Genomic DNA, 16,970 nt, shown 5'->3' on the forward strand with positions numbered 1-16,970 from the left:
AATGGTTTGTCTTTCTGCGAAGGAAGTGGATATAGAGTTTCTACTAATCCTTTATTACGGTTGAAAGAATTTAACACTTGAGATAATTCTGAGTGTCTTGGATACTTACTGTCACTGAGCCTCAGCTTTCTCAGCTATAAAATGAGGAAAACACTCCACACCCCACAGGCTGGTCATGAGGATGGTGCAGGATGACTCAGGACGTGTTTTTTCTTTTTGTAAACTGCGGATTGTCTATGCAACTGAGTGATGTACTTATTATTGTCATAGTTGCTGTTTTTAGAAAGATAAGGCCACGTATCTGAAATTGGTTAAGCACCATATTTATGAATGCTAAACTATGTCTATCTTTTCCCGAAGTCTAAATCCTGATCTACACTCAAAAAACAAACAAACAGACAAACAAACAGACAGACAAAAACACCCACGAGTGCTTGTATTTTCTATAGTCACTGTTGGAGCAATATGCTCTAGAGAAAAAAATATAAAATGTAATTGCACATCTTCAAATAAAGACATATTCATACCAGATATGAAGCTATTCACAGGAGGGCACAGTTGGGGCTGTGTTCTTTAACTTAATCTTTACCTCTGCAGGTAACTAACTCCTGGCAAAGTCCACTTTCTCTAAGCTGGAGACTACACTCAGGGTTAGTTGTCAAAGAAGTGTAGTGATTGTACCGTACAATGCCTGGATCCCCTTCACGTCATCCTTGGGGAGGTGAAATCCGTAGGGTTGCTGGTACTTATAAGTTGGGTACATCAGTGCCGAGGGGTCTGTGGAGTGGGCCAGGCCCAGTGCATGGCCAAATTCGTGCGCAGCAACTGTGAATAAATTGAAACCTAGACAATATGAGAGAAGAGAAGACAGCATCAATGCAGGGTTTTATTTTCAGTATCTTCTGTCTTACAGGAGACTTTACACCCAAAACACAGTTCACTCAATTTTTTTTCATAACTGAATTATTCAAAGGTTGGTAGGTTAGCCTCGCACTTAGTTTTGCTTACTTTAGTTCTTTCCCCATTGGCTAGGAGAGGCTTGGGGGTGGAGGAAGTGGGAAACATAAATCAATCAATTTTGTTCATTGTCAGTTATGCTCATTAGGTTGATAAAAAAGGGTCTAATTAGAGCTAATAGTGGCAAAATGATAATCGTGGTAATAATATGTAGATTTAGGTCACAAATGCTTCACTAGTTCCCTGCTATTACAGCCTACTCCTCTTTATCCACACACGTTTCACACTGAAGGTTTCCAGGTGGCATGTAAGATGTTCTGGAACTTTTATACCCATCCCCACCATGCTTCTCAGGAGAGCACTGATTCCCTCAAGTTATTTCCGAATGCAGCCTATTTCCAAGTACCAGTAAGAAATGGTACATTCTCTGGAGGTGAAGCAACAGAGCTGTGTATTGAGGGGGGAGATTGCTGCTTCTTCAGACTATATGCCATGAACCAGAGATCAGACAAGTCTAGAGCACAGCAGGGGGGGGATCTTTCCCTTACGGTGTTCCCTTTTGGATTTTTGGCTTACTTGTTTTTCCTAGCCAGCCCCCCTAGTTAAAGGGTGGCTCGGGACGTTGAACCTCAGGGTTTCATGATGGAGCCCAGAAGAAGGTACACTATTTTCCAGGTTATGGTGAATTGTGCATATATACCATTCGTTCCCATAGTCCACTTCTCAGCATTGTCGAAATGTGTATCTCCTCCCAGGCCTTCTCCAGGTGCAAACGCATGGGCTAGAGTCCCTCGGGGCCCATCGAATGGGTAGGAATCCCCATGATCTAAACAAGTGGGAGAAATGCCAACAGCACTTAGTCCTTCTAGCAGTTGGAGGGGTATACAATATCACAGGGAATGGACAACTTTCTGAATAGCACTGATACTTCTCATATAGATAGATCTTCAGTATTCATTTTTGATAATAAGAAGTTCAATGTCAACTGAAAAATTAAAAGGCTATTTTATATTTCAAAAATAGTAAGCATTAACCATAAAAAATGTTCTGTTATTGTTTTTTATTGTGGTATATGTCAATTAGTGTGTGGCACACTGTGAATTTCGCCATGCCATAGATTACGAAAGGAGACGGCACAGCCAGCCATTCGCTAGCCACCTTCTCCACCAATAGGACTGCAAATGCACCGGTGGAGAGCAGCTTCCAACGTGAGATAGAGCTAAGGCAGTGCTCGCAAACTGAACACGTGTGCTTTCTGTTTGTACAGCACAATGTAATTCAATACAATTTAAAGAAGTGTCAAAAATTTCTCTGCCATTGTGATATACTGGCATGTGTTAAACTTATGAAAGTAATAAAGGTGTTTAAAAATTCCTAACTTTTAAAGCGTCATATATTTTTGTTTTATTATCTATATTTAATTAACACTTCATGACAAAGTTAATCGAAAAGGAGGAAGAATGAATTAAGGGATGGTGTTGAAGCTACATGTCATAGGTTTTCAGGATTTCCGTGACAGTACACTTGTTAAAAACCAACAGAACAAAGTTCTGGTGTGTCATTTCCCAGGTTTAGAAGCAGTGCACTTTAGCCGGGTTGCATGTGCTGAGGCACCTAGTGAAATGCAGCAGAGTCCTAGTCAGCATGTATTTCAACTTAGGGGACAGGGCACAGGCTTGGAATGTGTTCACTCCATGGCCCCCAAAGCTGCCCTGGGCCACACGGTCCTGCCACTTTACTGGGGGTGGCCATCTCTGCAGGGTTTATATTCAGATTTGCTTGATCTTCTCTCTCTCAGCTTCTAAGCATGGTTCTCCCCAGTGACATTGAACTAAAATGAAGATCGAGACTTGAAATCAGAGGGACATTTGGAAATGCTTTCCAAGCGGTAAGAGGCAGTGGCACTCGCTTAGCTGGCCTATTAGAAGCTAAGAAGAGAAGGTAATTTCATAGCCTTTTCTTTGTCTACTAGCTAGACAAGATTTCTCTGAAAAGAGCTCTACTGATCTCCGTGCAAAGCTATGCCTCTACTCCTTACCAGGGTGAATGGGGAGTGAGAAAGGGGGCCAATTGGAGACAGGCCTGGTGATTCTCAAAGTAGGCTGCAAGTGGGCGCAAGACAGCAACGCCACACTCCTGCCCACTGCTGCAGGGCAAAGCTGTCAGGGCCACAGTAAAATTTGTTTCCTTCAGTGAGGATTCAAGATGGAAGATTCTTGGCTAACATGGAAGGGATTATGAAGCAACGAACATCATTATGGGACTAGCATGAAATCATATGGCCCCCCAACCAATGGGAAAGCTAAATCAGACAGAATCTATTGCTAATGAGGCAAAACCACAGTGAAAACTGATGATACTGAGTCCGTTCTACAGCTCAGCCTAATGATGGCAAAAAAAGCTGAGAATGCCTCCAGTTCTACTTTCTGTCTTGATGACGATCATGATGTTGCCATGATCTTGACCTCTGCCCATCACACTACTTTGTGCAGAAGGGTTGTGCTGATCACTTGGATTAAGTATTGTAGAAGGAATAATATTAGAACATTTCTCCTCTGGATTAGTAGACAAAATCCAAGAAGCACCACAGTACCTCCTGTTTCAAAAGATATCATAATGTCTGCTTCTCCTGAATGTATTCTCACAAAGTTCAGAGGAACAGCGCTACTCCAGGCCTGCAAGGCCATCTCTACTGCCTTGTCTACATCCGCAGAAGTCATGGAAGACGTGTATTTGGCTATTCTGTGAAAATAGAAGGAACACATTTTTCTTTTAGTAAACGGTAAGTGAAGAAGCCAAGAATTATAGTTTTCACTAAAAATTTAAATATTAAACATAAATCTACAATTTAAATTTTTCCTTCAAAACATTCTTATTTTGCTTTCATATTTGTTAAATTACTGAACCATGTTAATAAGAAAAATAAGGTGAAGAAAGAGTTAAGATAATCTGGTGCTGAAACTGTCTTTCATTGTTACTATAACTAATTTCGAAGAATAATTAATACCTGTAGAACTTTACAAGTACCAAGAAGTGCATTTTCCCTAATGTGGTTTTAATTGAGAAGAGATTTTTTTTCCACATAAGGGACTGAAATTTTTCAATTAAAAAAAATAAAAATGTGGAGTTTGGAGTTTGAGCAAACTCTTACTCAAAGGCCATCAGGACTTCCCCAGGGCCATGAGGGAATATTTGTTGTCTTAAAATAATGCATTTTAGAAGAGGAAGTGTTCACCTGAACTGAAAAAAGCTTGAGTCTTTTGTCAGACCCTGGTGTGATAATGACATCTGCAGGCAGAAAACTATAAAGATTTTTTTTTGGGGGGGGGGGGACAAAGGGTTGTAGAGAGAGACAGTAGGTGGTGCCCTAACACCTGCTGCTCTGGCACCCAGGGTGGGATGCGGTGGGGTGGGGGATGGGTTCTGGGCGGCGTGCACAGAGGGGCTGGAGGCAGGCACTTCTCCCTGGGACCTGGGCAGGGATAGAATAGTGGGTAAAGAATGATTAGTTCAAGGAGTTCATCATCACCGAGCCCTTATTACATGAAATGTTAAAGGGACTTATCTAAGAAAAAGAAGATTAAAAAGATGAACAGTGAAAGGACAGCAAACTCACAGTTATTAAGAACCACACCTAAAACAAAAGCAAACTAAGAGGACAGCTAGATCAGGAGCAGAACCATAGAAATGAAGATCACATGGAGGGTTAGCAACAGGGGAGTGGGAGGAGGAGAAGGGGGGAGAAGTTACAGAGAATAAGCAGCATAGACAGTGGGGAGAAAATAGACAGGGGAAGGGCAAGAGTAATGTGGGAAATGTAGAATCTAAAGAATCTCTGACACACTGACATGAACTAAAGTGGGGGGATGTGGGTGGGAGGGGGTGTGCAAGGTGGAGGGGAATAAAGGGGGGAAGGGGACAACTGTAATGGCATCATCGATAACATACATTATTTTAAAAAAAGAAAAAAAAAAAGAATGAGAAGCCAGGTCTGCGAGAGCCAGCCTGGAGAGCAGGACGGAGCCTAGTTTCTTTCTCTTTCTCCAGCTCCTAGTCCAGTACTTTGCATGTAGTGAGTATTTAGCAAATATACCTGATGAATAGATGCATTCATGGACAAAAACTAGTAGTTATTAGGGCCTCCTCAGTGGTTTTCAAATTTTAGGACCCATGATAACTACCTAGAAAGATTTTTGAATGTCCAGGTGTGATCCAGAAATCTGCATTTTTGCAAGTATCCTAGGTTATCTGATGCAGATGATACACCTGCAACCAGAAACCAATAGAGGTAACCCTGTGCCCCTCTCCCCCAAAGGGACCAGGTCTCACAGAGAAGATAGTAAAAAGCTCAACTCAGCAACTCAGCACTGGGGAGAGGAGAAACTAGATCTTTAACTCCAGGGGTTGGGGCTCAACACTACAGGTTGAAGGGGGGAAACCAGAAGGACCCCTATGGGGACCATTTAATGCTTTCAAAATATGCCAAGCCCAGGGCATAACTAGAATCTGATTTATCACAATTCTGTGCAATCAGTACCTTGAATTTGTCTCACTTTATTGACAAGGCAGCCACACCTTTGAGCAGACTGTGTGCTGGGCTGGAGAAGGCAGGGACAGGAAGGGCCCCAGAAGATGACACAGAGGAGTCCTGACCCAAGGTCAAGAGATCAGTAAGGCAATGGTGATAATAATTAATATTCTGTGAACACAGACTAAGGGCTAGACACTGTTCTAAGCACTTTTTAACGTGATATCCCATCTAATTCTCACACCTTAGAAGTTAATAATAATAATAATCTACACTTTATGAGTTGTCAGTATTTGAGCCCAGTTCTGTCTGAGTCCAAAGGCTATGCACATAAGCACTATGATATTTTTGTCTTTAAACCCTCTGTTATAACAAGTTGTTCTGGAATCCAGCAGCCATATAGACAGAGTACTAAGTCTCTCGTGACGGGGCAGAGCAAGACTGGATGGGCAGTGGGAGGGTGTAGAGGGGGTTTGGGGGCTGCCAACTTATCACAAGAATGTATTACACTTCTCCACGTCCCACGTTATCCTGATCTAGACCTGTTTTTGCTGCGCATATTCATGGACTAAAATTCTATGACACAGCTTATTTTAATAAAGTGATGAAAAAGATTCCATGGGTTTATATAATTTTTTTCTGTCTTACCCTTAATCATCTCATAATCACTGCGTGTTCAAGTCTGTATACATTGTTTTTCCAGGGGGGAACAAATACTTTTTGTGTTTCTTAAACTGAAGCCGACCTATAATCGTGTTCAGAGCGCCACCTCCAGGACTCATAAGCTCATAGCAGCTAACAAGTGGCCTAGTTTGGGCCTTAATTGATCTCCGGGACTAACGGTTGTACTAGTACAGTTTAACAATCGGCTGTATGATGAAAATTCTTGATTTGTAGGGTTTGCAGATTTTCATACTGTAAACACTCTCATTATAGTTCATTTCAAGCTGCCAACTTGCCACGCGGAACACAAAGTTGGGAAGAATTGAGCAAGGGCACATCATTTTCGTGATACCAAATAAAATATAAGTAAATGACTTTGGGGACCCAGATAAATGTAGCAGAATAATTAAAAAGCAATGTTTTGCAAGCAAACAGAATAAAAACAAAGACACTGAAATAGAGAACAAGTGGGCAGCGACCAGAGGGGAGAGGGAAGGGAATTTAAGGGGAAAAAGGGGGAGGGATTTTGAGGAACAAGTATGAAAGACACAGGGATGAGGACGGCGGGGGTGGGGGGGGTGGGGGGGGTGGGGGGGGGGGGGGGTGGTGGGAATGGGAGGGAGGGACGAGACGGGGCAGGGGGGGGTGGGATGGGAGAAATAGATTAAAAAAATGTACTTGAAAAATAACTAAATAAAATTTATTAAAAATTAAAAAAGCAATGTTTTGCTTACCATTGTTTTTCATATAATTTATTTTTTATGTCATTTCATTTTTAATAATGGCTTTGTTTACTAACCAGCTCACAAAATTCTTGGAAACTTATCAACTAACTGGCTGCAAAATCGCAGAAAATTTAGGGATTGGTTCTTGTGAGCTATCAGTAGCCAGCTCCAGCACACCACTTGCTGGGACTATGGAACAGCCCATTCTTTCTCCATGCCCAGATCTCGACCTGATGCGCTCATCCAGACTGTGAAATCTGATCCTGACCCTGGTCTGTTCTCCTTGCCCGGGGGTTAAATTCCAAACTGCTCTGCCTCAAATTCAAGCTGCCCTTGGGGCTGCTCTCCACCACCGCTCTGTCTGAGGCCCTGCCGCCCACATTCCACACCCTGTGGCTCTGCTTGGTTTGCTTTTCTACTTGGAAAGAAAATTCCTACGTTTGCGAAGCCTGGGGCAAACAAATAGAAATGGGAGCTGCTCTCCTGTTTCCAATGTCCGTCTAGCATGCATGAGGCCTACAGATCCAAGCGCTCTCTGCCTGCTTCCAAACCCACCCTCAGGCAGAAGGATGGGCAGCGGGGATGGTCCAACTCAGGCAGACCTGCGAGGAAGCTTGTGCTGGCCCCAGAAAGGGGACCGGGTTGCTGGGAAAGAATTCCTGTGTGATGACCTAGAGCACAGAGAGGGTGAGGTTATGACTGGGCATGTCCCCTCGGACTACACAGGATCCTTGCTCATGGGCAGGAGGCAAGATGACCAGGAAGTCTGGAGGTGGAGGGGGTGGTAAAGAGGAGCAACGGGAGGAGCCTGGGGCTAAGAGTGGACAGATAAAGGACAAATTACCTCCAAAATTGAATGCCTGTAGCAGATACTTAATAAGTCATCAATAAATGACTTTTTAAATCCTGGAAAACAATTTATTGATAAGTGAGTTTTATCATACCCTTCTGAGAGAACAGGTTGTTTTAAGAATGTTGGTTGATACTGCCAGTTTCTTAACCCCAGACTAAATTTTTTTTCTTTAAAAATAGAGGTTTTGTCTCTAATTGTTAAAATTGCAATACCTGAGATAGCCAGCTGTTCCAATAATCCTGCGATCACATTTGCTGGTGAATCTCCATTGTCATTGTGTAAAGATTGGACCTAAAAGTTCTTATTGTTTCTTGTAGTTATGATGAGTCATGATATTTATACAAATCAAAAGGGTTTTTAAAAGAAAAGAGAGAGGGTGTTTCTCTATGAATTTGGAAAGACTCAGATCTCATTACCTGTATGTCAAAGTATTTTTTTTCCACTTGGGCTGGCCCGGGAAGAGGCGGTAGTTGGCCACGTCGGGAACTCCACAGCGAGGCTTCTTGATCACATCCATTGTGGAGCGGTCCAACTTCCCCGTGACTGGGAGGCCAAAGAACGCTTGCAGCTCCTTAATCTTCTTAACTAGGGAGTTGCTTCCTCGTGCAACTATCTCACCAACCTGGTGCCCTCCTTTCCTTGTGTAATACTTGTCGAGATAGGCCTGAAAGGGAAAGGCAGGCTGACACCCCAACGGCACAGTCCCTGGGAAGCAATCACGTTCCGGCAGTGTCTTCCGGATGTAAGGAAAAATACTGTGTAGAGTGTACTTCCATTTCTGAAAAAATTTAGCTATATTTGCATAGATACAGCTTAGAAAGATATACAGTCTGCCAAATTATTAACGACGGTAGTCTTTTGGCAGTGACAAATTTAGTTTATTTACTTTTTGCTCACCTGTGTTTTATAATTTTCCTACAACAATTGGACTGTAAGGGAGAAAGATAGTGGAAGGGAAATGAACATTTTTTCCCCATGAATCATTTATTTGTCTTTGACATCTGCACCCAATTTGCAAAACAGACTATCCCATTTCTCTGATAAGCAGTTATTAGGATCCCATTATCCTTGTGCATCAGTGTTTTTAACTCTCAGAGGCTTTATATTCAGCTTCTTATCTTAACAGAGAATCTGTTTTCCTACTGAGGCTTTTCTTCAGTTCAGGTATGTTCCGTTCCTGTAGTTGGACTTGTTTCCAGGGAGCAGGTTTCCTGGGACAGGTTCTTTGTCCCTCGAGACAAGTGAAATTAAACGTGCCTTCTAAAATTTTCGTTTGCACATGAAGGCTTAGACCTTTCATATATCGTTTGACACCCTTTTTCATGGCTGTTTAGGTGAAATGAGTGAAGCGGAGCCATGAATGTGGAGTCAGAGCCTGCTGCTGACCCAGGAATTGCTCTCACCCAACTCACTGCAGACAAATACGGAACAGATAAAGGTTTATATATGCATTTTTATTATACATACTATATGACAATATATTATATATTTTTATTGTCTATAAATAGTATTTATATATCACATATACATTTGTATTCTACATAAATTATGCATATTTTTATTTACATTATATATATGTGAATAATAAAACATTGGCAGCAATTTCAATGTCTAAGAATAGGAAATTTGTTAGATATATTTTAATCTATTCGTGTGAAGTAATACTAGACTTAGGGTACTGCTGTTTTCTTTGTAGAATGAGTTTGGAAGTGTTCTTTCCTCTTTGATGTTCTGAAATAGTTTAAGACGGATAGGTATTCATTCTTCTTTAAATGTTTGGTAAAATTCACCTTTGAAGCCATCTGGTTCTTATTTGTTTGGAGTGTGATTACTGATTCAATTTCATTGCTAGTAATTGGTCTGTTTATATATTCTGTATCTTTCTGGTTCAGTGTTGGCAGGTTATATGTTTCTAGAAATTTATCTTTTTTTATAGATTGTCGAAATGTTGGCATATAATGATAGTATTCTTTAATGATTTCTTGTATTTCTGTCATGTCAGTTTTTACTTCTCTTTTATTTAGGATTTTATTTATTTGGGCTCTTTTTCTTTTTTTCTTGTTGAGTTTGGCTAAGGGTTTGTTAATTTTGTTTGTATTTTCAAAGAAACCACTCCGGTTTCATTGATCTTTTCTGTTTGTTGTTTTTTTTTAATTTCTATTTCTGCTCTGACCTTAATTGTTTCCTTCCTTCTGTTTACTTTAGGTTTTGTTTGTTCTTTTTCTAATTCCTTTAGGTGTAAAGTTGCATTGCTTATTTGGAATTTTTCTTGTGTTTTGAGGTAGGTCTGTATGGTAATGTACTGTTGTCCTTTGAAGAATTATCAGATGTTCTGAGAGCCTAAATCATTCTGGGAACTTTCTTGCAAAAGTAACTGACAAGGTTTTGGCATACTTTTCAGGGTCAAACGTTCAATTAGGCAAATAACCGTGCTGTTAAAGTTGTGTTTGTGTTAATTCCAACACTTGCCTGCTATTGGCTCAACACCTGATTGTGACATTGGGTCAAAGGTTTCAGGACTCCTCAGAGTTGCCCCACTTGCCCCCTCCCTTCTCCCTCCCCCAATGTTAAAATCACAGGGTTTTAGGGGCCCAGGCGATCCTCCCTCAACTTCTCTTTCAACATTCGATAGACAGAAATAGTAGAGTCCTGTTGGGTCCGTCCAAGCACGCCCGTGGCCCAGATCTCCCCTCACTCCTCCTTCACTGCACTTTGCTGGTGTCCTTCCTGAGAATTAAGGGATCAGAACTCAGGAGTCAGGAGTGCTTCAACACAAGATCAGGTTCAAGATATGGTTTCTTTAACGTTTCTTTCTATTTTGGCTAAGTCACAGAAAGGGAATTGTGAGAACTTTTGGTGCTGTGTGATAGATCCCAAGGTCTAAAAAGTTTGGGGAAATTCCTTTAAATTCTTTTGATTTCAGCTCTCTCATCTGTAAAATAGGGTTGTTATCTGTCCCACTGACCACAGCAGTGTGGGCATCCAATGGGATCCTCACTGTGAAAATGCTTTTAAATGTATCAAAGAGTATACAGTTTGAAATGTACACTCTTTTATTCATTAATTCCACTTTTGGAAATCTATTCTGAAAAAGATAATCCTTTTGATTAGGCTGCTGTACAAAAATGCTCAGAGAAACATTATTCGTGTGGAAATAAATTATGTGTCCAACAAAAGAAATCATTAAGTTAAAACTCACTTACATTCTAGAATATTTGTAACTCTTGAAAATGATGTTCATGAAAATAGTATAAAAATAGACATTTTCTTGTGGCATGGTAATCACTGAGAAAGGTAGGAACCAAATATTTTAATAATCTTAAGAAGTTTTCATGCACAGAAATTGAAATGGTAGTGAAGACAACCGAATTTGCCCTGACCAATGTGGCTCAGTTGGCTGGGTGTCATCCTGCAAAACAAAAGGTGGCTGGTTCCATTCCCAGTCAGGGCACATGCCTGTGTTGCAGGTTTGGTCCCTGGTCAGGGTGCATATTGAGAGATGACAGATTGATGTTTCTTTCCCTCTTTTTCTCCCTTCCTCTCTCTCTCTATAAATAGATAAGATCTTAAAAAGAAAACCCTGAATTTAACAATTTGTATTTGGAAGGTTTTTATTTTTTGTTTTCTTTAATTATGAGTTCATAATAATGTGATAATAAACATTTATATTACTATTATTATTATTATTACTTTAATCCTCACCTGAGGATTTGTTTATTGATTTTAGAGAGAAAGGAAGCCTCAGAGAGGCGCCGGGTGGGAGGTATGTGCGGGATTGAGGGAGGAACAGAAACATCAGTGTGAGAGCGACACCTATCTGTTGCTTCCTGTATGCGCCCTAAGTGGGGATTGAACCTGCAACCTAGGTAAGTGCCCTGACTGGTGATCAAACCCACAGCCTTTTGGTGCACATGATGATACTCCAACTGAGACACTTAGCCAGGACAGTTTACATTATTTTCAAGTACAATTTAACAACCTGCTTTAAGTGTTGTATTGATATCACTAATTTTTAAAAAACAAAACAAAAAGTAGAATAACACCCTGATTTAAGACTAAGTAAGCATCTTATCATCCATCCTTTTTGAAGCCTTCATGTTCATCAGCAAATCAGAATTTAAAGGGTATAAGTGGACATTAAACAGATCAACTAAAAACCTGTTCATCTTTTCAATGATAGATTATTGTGTTTGTGGGTTTGAGAAGAAGCGTATGGTGGTTGGAAATGTTGCTTGTCTTAGATTTCCAGGCATGAGAAACCATTGGTTCTCTCGTAGTGAGTGATCTAGAAACGAACAGTGTGGTTGCTGCTTATCCTGACAGGAGCTCCCAGGCCCCAGGTGACGCGCTGGCCTCGCCTGTCTCTGGGACTCGCCCGTCTCTGGGACTCGCCCGTCTCTGGGACTCGCCCTGCACCCTCTTCCTGTGGTCTCTCAGCTCCTGCCACACTAGCCCCTTGCTCCGTCACTCCCTCCGCCCCGCCTCCACTCCCTCTGAGCGGCTTCATTTGCTGCTTCCTCTGCCTTGACTGCTCTGTCTCCAGAGCTTCACGTGACTGGTTGTTTTGTGTAGTTCATCTATTTGAGGTTCATCGCAAATATCACTTCCTCAGAGAAGCCTTCCTGAACCACCCCCAGTGAAAATGTTCCACCCTGCCCCAGCCACTCTCTATCAACCTGATTGGTTTTTTTTTTTCAGCATCGCCTATTACTTTCTGAAATAATCTTGGACATTTGTTGATTGGCTACTTGTTTACCTCCTTCCAGCACCTCCCCACCTGCTCTGTCATCCCCAAGTAAGCACTGTAAGCACAGGGACATTACTTGTTTTGCTCACTGACTTTTATCCCAAACTTAGAACCAACCCTGGCACATAGCACAAAATAAGCAGTCAATAAATAATTGCTGAATAAATGAACTTAAAGTGCTTGTTTTCATGTTGTTTTATTTGTTGTGTTTCAAGACTACCAAAGTTGTTATATGCTTCAATAAACTCTAAGGTGGGACATTAATTTTGTTTTAGTCACCGGGATCCACATTAGAGGTTTGCCCAGATCATTCTAGTCTCCTGAAGAGTGGCACCTGCTTTTATCCAGAGCTGATGACTGGGGCCGTTGAAGGCAGAGCAGGTGCTGTTTGCCAGGTGGCAAGGTATTGACAAGTTTTCTAGGTCCTTAGATAAAGGTCTTTCTGAGGGTATGTCATAAGGAAAATTGACAAGAGCTGACTTATTTTGGAGGAAAGGAAGTAAGGGATCACTAAAGATCCCCAACATTCCAAGGCCGCCTAATTCTTTCCAAAAGCTCCTAGCAAGGAGAGCTTTTCCCAAAACTTTCTAGCCTTATTCCTGTGTAGACAGCTCAGGGTTCAGCTAATTTTTTCTGTACAGGGCTTAAAGTTAATATTTTTGGTTCTGCATACTCCATTTTGGTACAAAAGCAGAAATAGGTGATACGTAAGGGGATAGGTGTGGCTGGTATTGCTGATGACCACAGTTTGTCTGAACCTGCACCAGAATCACACCTTTCACCCACCTCCTATCAGTTCTGGCCACAGCGTGATCCTCCTCCCGGAGGTCACGAAGTCTCTGAAGTTTCCGAATCAGAGAGGCTCGAGGCTGGGTGAGGGAAAACTGCAGTCGGGGAAGAGGGACCCAAAGCTAGGTGCACCAGTGCCAGACAATTTGAAACAGACCCTGGTGTTTGAGATATGCTATTTTGAATTTAATTCATTTCAAAGTGGGCTCAAGTTGAAGGAAGTTTAATTCAACAGGCCGGTACTTTGGTACTCACTGTACTGTTTATGTGCAGGGCTGATATTACTCAAAATGTTTAATGACTGGTGTGGCAGGGGGACCGACCAATTAGAATAGACCAGTGGGATAAACAGTGGGCCCAAGCTGACGTTTATATAGGTGAAAATCAGCTCTGCAGTGCAACCATGGAAGCAGTACACAGGTGTAGCCTGGCAGGTAGGAAAGCATCTGGGAGGCGGGTTGGCAATCGCAGACGTGCTATCCTTTGACAGACTCCTGAACGAGAGGCTCTGCTGCAAAAACATCTCACCCACCCAGCTTTCACTAATGTTGGAAGTTCCACCACTAGAGATTTGTTTCTCTAGGTTTAAGATCGCCATCTTCCTATTAAATGCAAAGAACCCTTAGAAGCGAATATATGTACACTAAATCAGTTTGAGTCACATGTAGCCTTTGCAAAAATTCTAATATAAATGATTGGTATTAGATCCCTTCTAACAGTCAGTTGGGAAGGACTTCTTAAAAAGAAATACAGAAAGTATAAGTAAATAAGCTACTTGAGGTATATGCTTTAGAGAGGAAAGCAGACTCTGAAATGAGAAGCAGATAGGCACCCAGGAAAAACTTGGTTCACTTTAGATTTTGACCAAGTTTTCCCAGAGTACAAGTGTGCTGCTAGGAAGCTCAGCACTATGTGTGAATCTTCCACCTCAATTTCTATTTTTCTGCCTTCATTTTCCTCTTACATTATTCCTCAAATACTTCTTTGATCTCTTTGTATTGCATATATTTTTTTGCAAGCCACCTCAGGTTCCACAGAGCAAAGTACCTAGGTAACCCATTATTCACTTATTGATTTAGTCATGCAATCTGTACACCGAATGTGCACCAGACATCAGTCTTGGTTGCACAGGAGATAGTATCTATTAGACTTCAATGGACTTATAAGATGATTTTAACTCAACAGACTTTTTTTCTTATTTCCTCGTTACCCCCTTTTAGTGTTCTGGGGCAGGGGAAGGAAGAGGGGATTCTGCAAAGATTCACAAACCTGTGCGAGGCGGTAGCTGTTCTTCGAGGTCCTGGGGGTGGCTGCAAATAGGGAGGGGGCTGCAGTGGAAAAGTTCAAAGCCGTGATGAGGAGGAGAGCGAGACCAGATGCAGGGAGCACCTTCATCTCCTCAAGGTAGCTTGGTAATTATAGCAGCCTCGGGATGACAGACAGTCCACATTTGCACTTCGACCTCGAGCTGCTTTTATAGAGTCACACAGGTCTGGACCCTCAGAGCAAGGATGATTCATGTCTCAGAAGGTAATTATACAGCTCATTTCTCTCCCTGATGATGGGGTAACACGACAGTGCACGGGAGTCAGTCAAAGCTTCATTCTTTGCACTTTACCAAATCATAAAAGGAGATACACAGTCACTTTCAATGAATTTGGTCAGCTACGTACACAAATTGGGGTAAACTTGACTAATTAAAACCTATCTGAAAATAAAAAGTAAAACCTATCTAAACTGAATCATTTGATTAGTCTCAGTTTGAGGGCCTTTTTCTATTTTGATTATCAAAAAGGTAAATGATAAGAATGTAATTTAATTTGTCCTCAGTAATTCTGGGCTCCCGACTCACTCAGCCCAGTCATCTGTGTCTTTTGCACCCACTTCGATATTTCTCAGTAACAAATGCTGTCCATAATGATGGTTGTGGGGTGTTATGATCCTGAATCATCGGGGAAGGATTACTTTGTACTGTGTTGACTTAGGGTGGGAAGTGAACTGATTAACTGTTAGAAAGAAAGTTAACACAACAGATACATCTTAGTTAATCAGGACATTAGACAGAACTACTCGTTTTCTGCTCACTCTGGTTAACTGGGGATCATGTTCTTTTCCCTGGCTATGATTAAGACTGATCGTGATCTAGAGTGTTACATTGGGAAAAGCACTTTGGCATCAGACGAACTGATGGTACATTTTGTTTAAGATAGTTCTGGGCTGTGTAACTTTGGGCAAGTGATTTAACCTCTCTGAACATGAGAGGTTTTTTTTTGTTTGTTTCTTTTAATCTGCAAAACACTGACAATCATGCTGTGTGAAAGCTTCTTAGTGTTACAGGGGTAGCACAGTGTATAGCATGGTGTCTGTTGGCACAACTTGACATTGAATAGGCCTGTGTTCAAATTCTAGTTCAGAACCCTGTTCAGATGGCTTTGAACTGGTTACTTATTCTCTTACAGATGTGGTATTCTCTTCTGTAAAAAAGGGGAAAAAGGCCTACTGTGTAGAATTGTCATAAAGTAGTAAATCAGGTCATAGGAAAGCCCTTAGCAGAGTGCTCATTAGATATTAGCTCTCATAAAATAATATTCACTTTATCTTTTTACTTTGGTGCAGGTACCTGGTAGGCTTTTAATAAAAATTTTTTTTTAATAGATGAATGGATGACTCCATCAGTGGTTCTCAAACTGTGGCTCCTGGCCCAGCAGCATCACTATTTTCTGGGAACTTGTTGGAAATGCAAATTCTCGGTCCCCACCCAGACTTAATGAATCAGACACTTTGGGAATTGGGCCGAGCTGAGCCGTCTATGTGTTAACAAGCCCTGCAGGCAGTTCTGCTGCTTTGCTAAAGTTGGAAAACCACTGGATTAGTTGACTAAATCAGATTGTGGGGTCTGGGACAGAATGAAAAATTGTATTCAAAGTGCCAACAACATTCCAGTCACAGATGCCCTTACCATGCAGAGCAGTGTTATTTTTAGTGGTGACATACCTGGTATTTAAAAGTCATTTGTGATGTCTGTTGCAAATAGTTTATTACTAATACTTGTTAAGCCATGCAAGTGTAGTAGGCAGTAAGATAGGCATGAGCAGAGCAGGACTGATGGGCCAGGTGCAGAAGGTTAACAGGGTCAAGAGCCCCAGGGGACTAGCAGTGGGCAAAATGATAAATTGCTGAAAGTATGTGAATGACCTTCACATTTATATTAAATTCAAGGTTATTCCCACAGTGATTTTCTCTGTCTCTCTCTTGCTCTAATTGTTGCATTCTGATATATTTTCCTGTGTGAAAGGGAAAATGGTGGAGTTACAGCTGATGTATAGGGTCTAGTGAAAAACCCCAGTTCTCAACAAGAGTTTGTAGCACATGTGAACATCATCTCTGTCACGTACTCTGAGATACACCACACAGGATTCTCAGGAGAAAAAGGAAAGAAAACCACAGATCTAGTAGTCTGATTCTATTCACTAAATTGTAGGCTACTTTGAAAACTGATAGAAAAGTCACAATCAAGTTTGTTTTATAAGTGACTGAATAAATGAACAAACACATCCTCATGGTCACTTTCTGGTATAAGGAAAGAAAGTTACAATGGTCTTTCAAAGTTTGCATTTATATGCCTTCCTGTCTTCTGCAGTGCTAAATACACCTTTATAGCAGATGCCAAAATTGAAGAAGAAGGACTGAATCCTTGAAACTTTTCTC

The 16,970-nt window shown here is 41.3% G+C and overlaps 1 protein-coding gene across 1 annotated transcript in view; it reads right to left on the bottom strand.

Annotated features, from left to right (window-relative positions):
* The window catches only part of MMP20 (matrix metallopeptidase 20), a 45,271-nt gene extending 30,614 nt beyond the window's left edge, over positions 1–14,657 (bottom strand). Inside the window, exons 1-6 of the mRNA XM_037151874.2 lie at positions 14,532–14,657; positions 13,232–13,357; positions 8,143–8,390; positions 3,551–3,699; positions 1,658–1,783; positions 682–843 (exon numbers count right to left, since the gene is read on the bottom strand). Coding sequence (XP_037007769.2) covers positions 682–843; positions 1,658–1,783; positions 3,551–3,699; positions 8,143–8,390; positions 13,232–13,357; positions 14,532–14,657 — 937 coding nt within the window. The remainder of the gene's footprint in view (positions 1–681; positions 844–1,657; positions 1,784–3,550; positions 3,700–8,142; positions 8,391–13,231; positions 13,358–14,531) is intronic.
* Between the last annotated feature and the right edge of the window lie 2,313 nt (positions 14,658–16,970).

This window comes from Artibeus jamaicensis, unplaced genomic scaffold (assembly GCF_021234435.1).
Source record: "Artibeus jamaicensis isolate MK-2021 breed Jamaican fruit bat unplaced genomic scaffold, CSHL_Jam_final contig_585, whole genome shotgun sequence".
Taxonomy (NCBI): domain Eukaryota; kingdom Metazoa; phylum Chordata; class Mammalia; order Chiroptera; family Phyllostomidae; genus Artibeus; species Artibeus jamaicensis.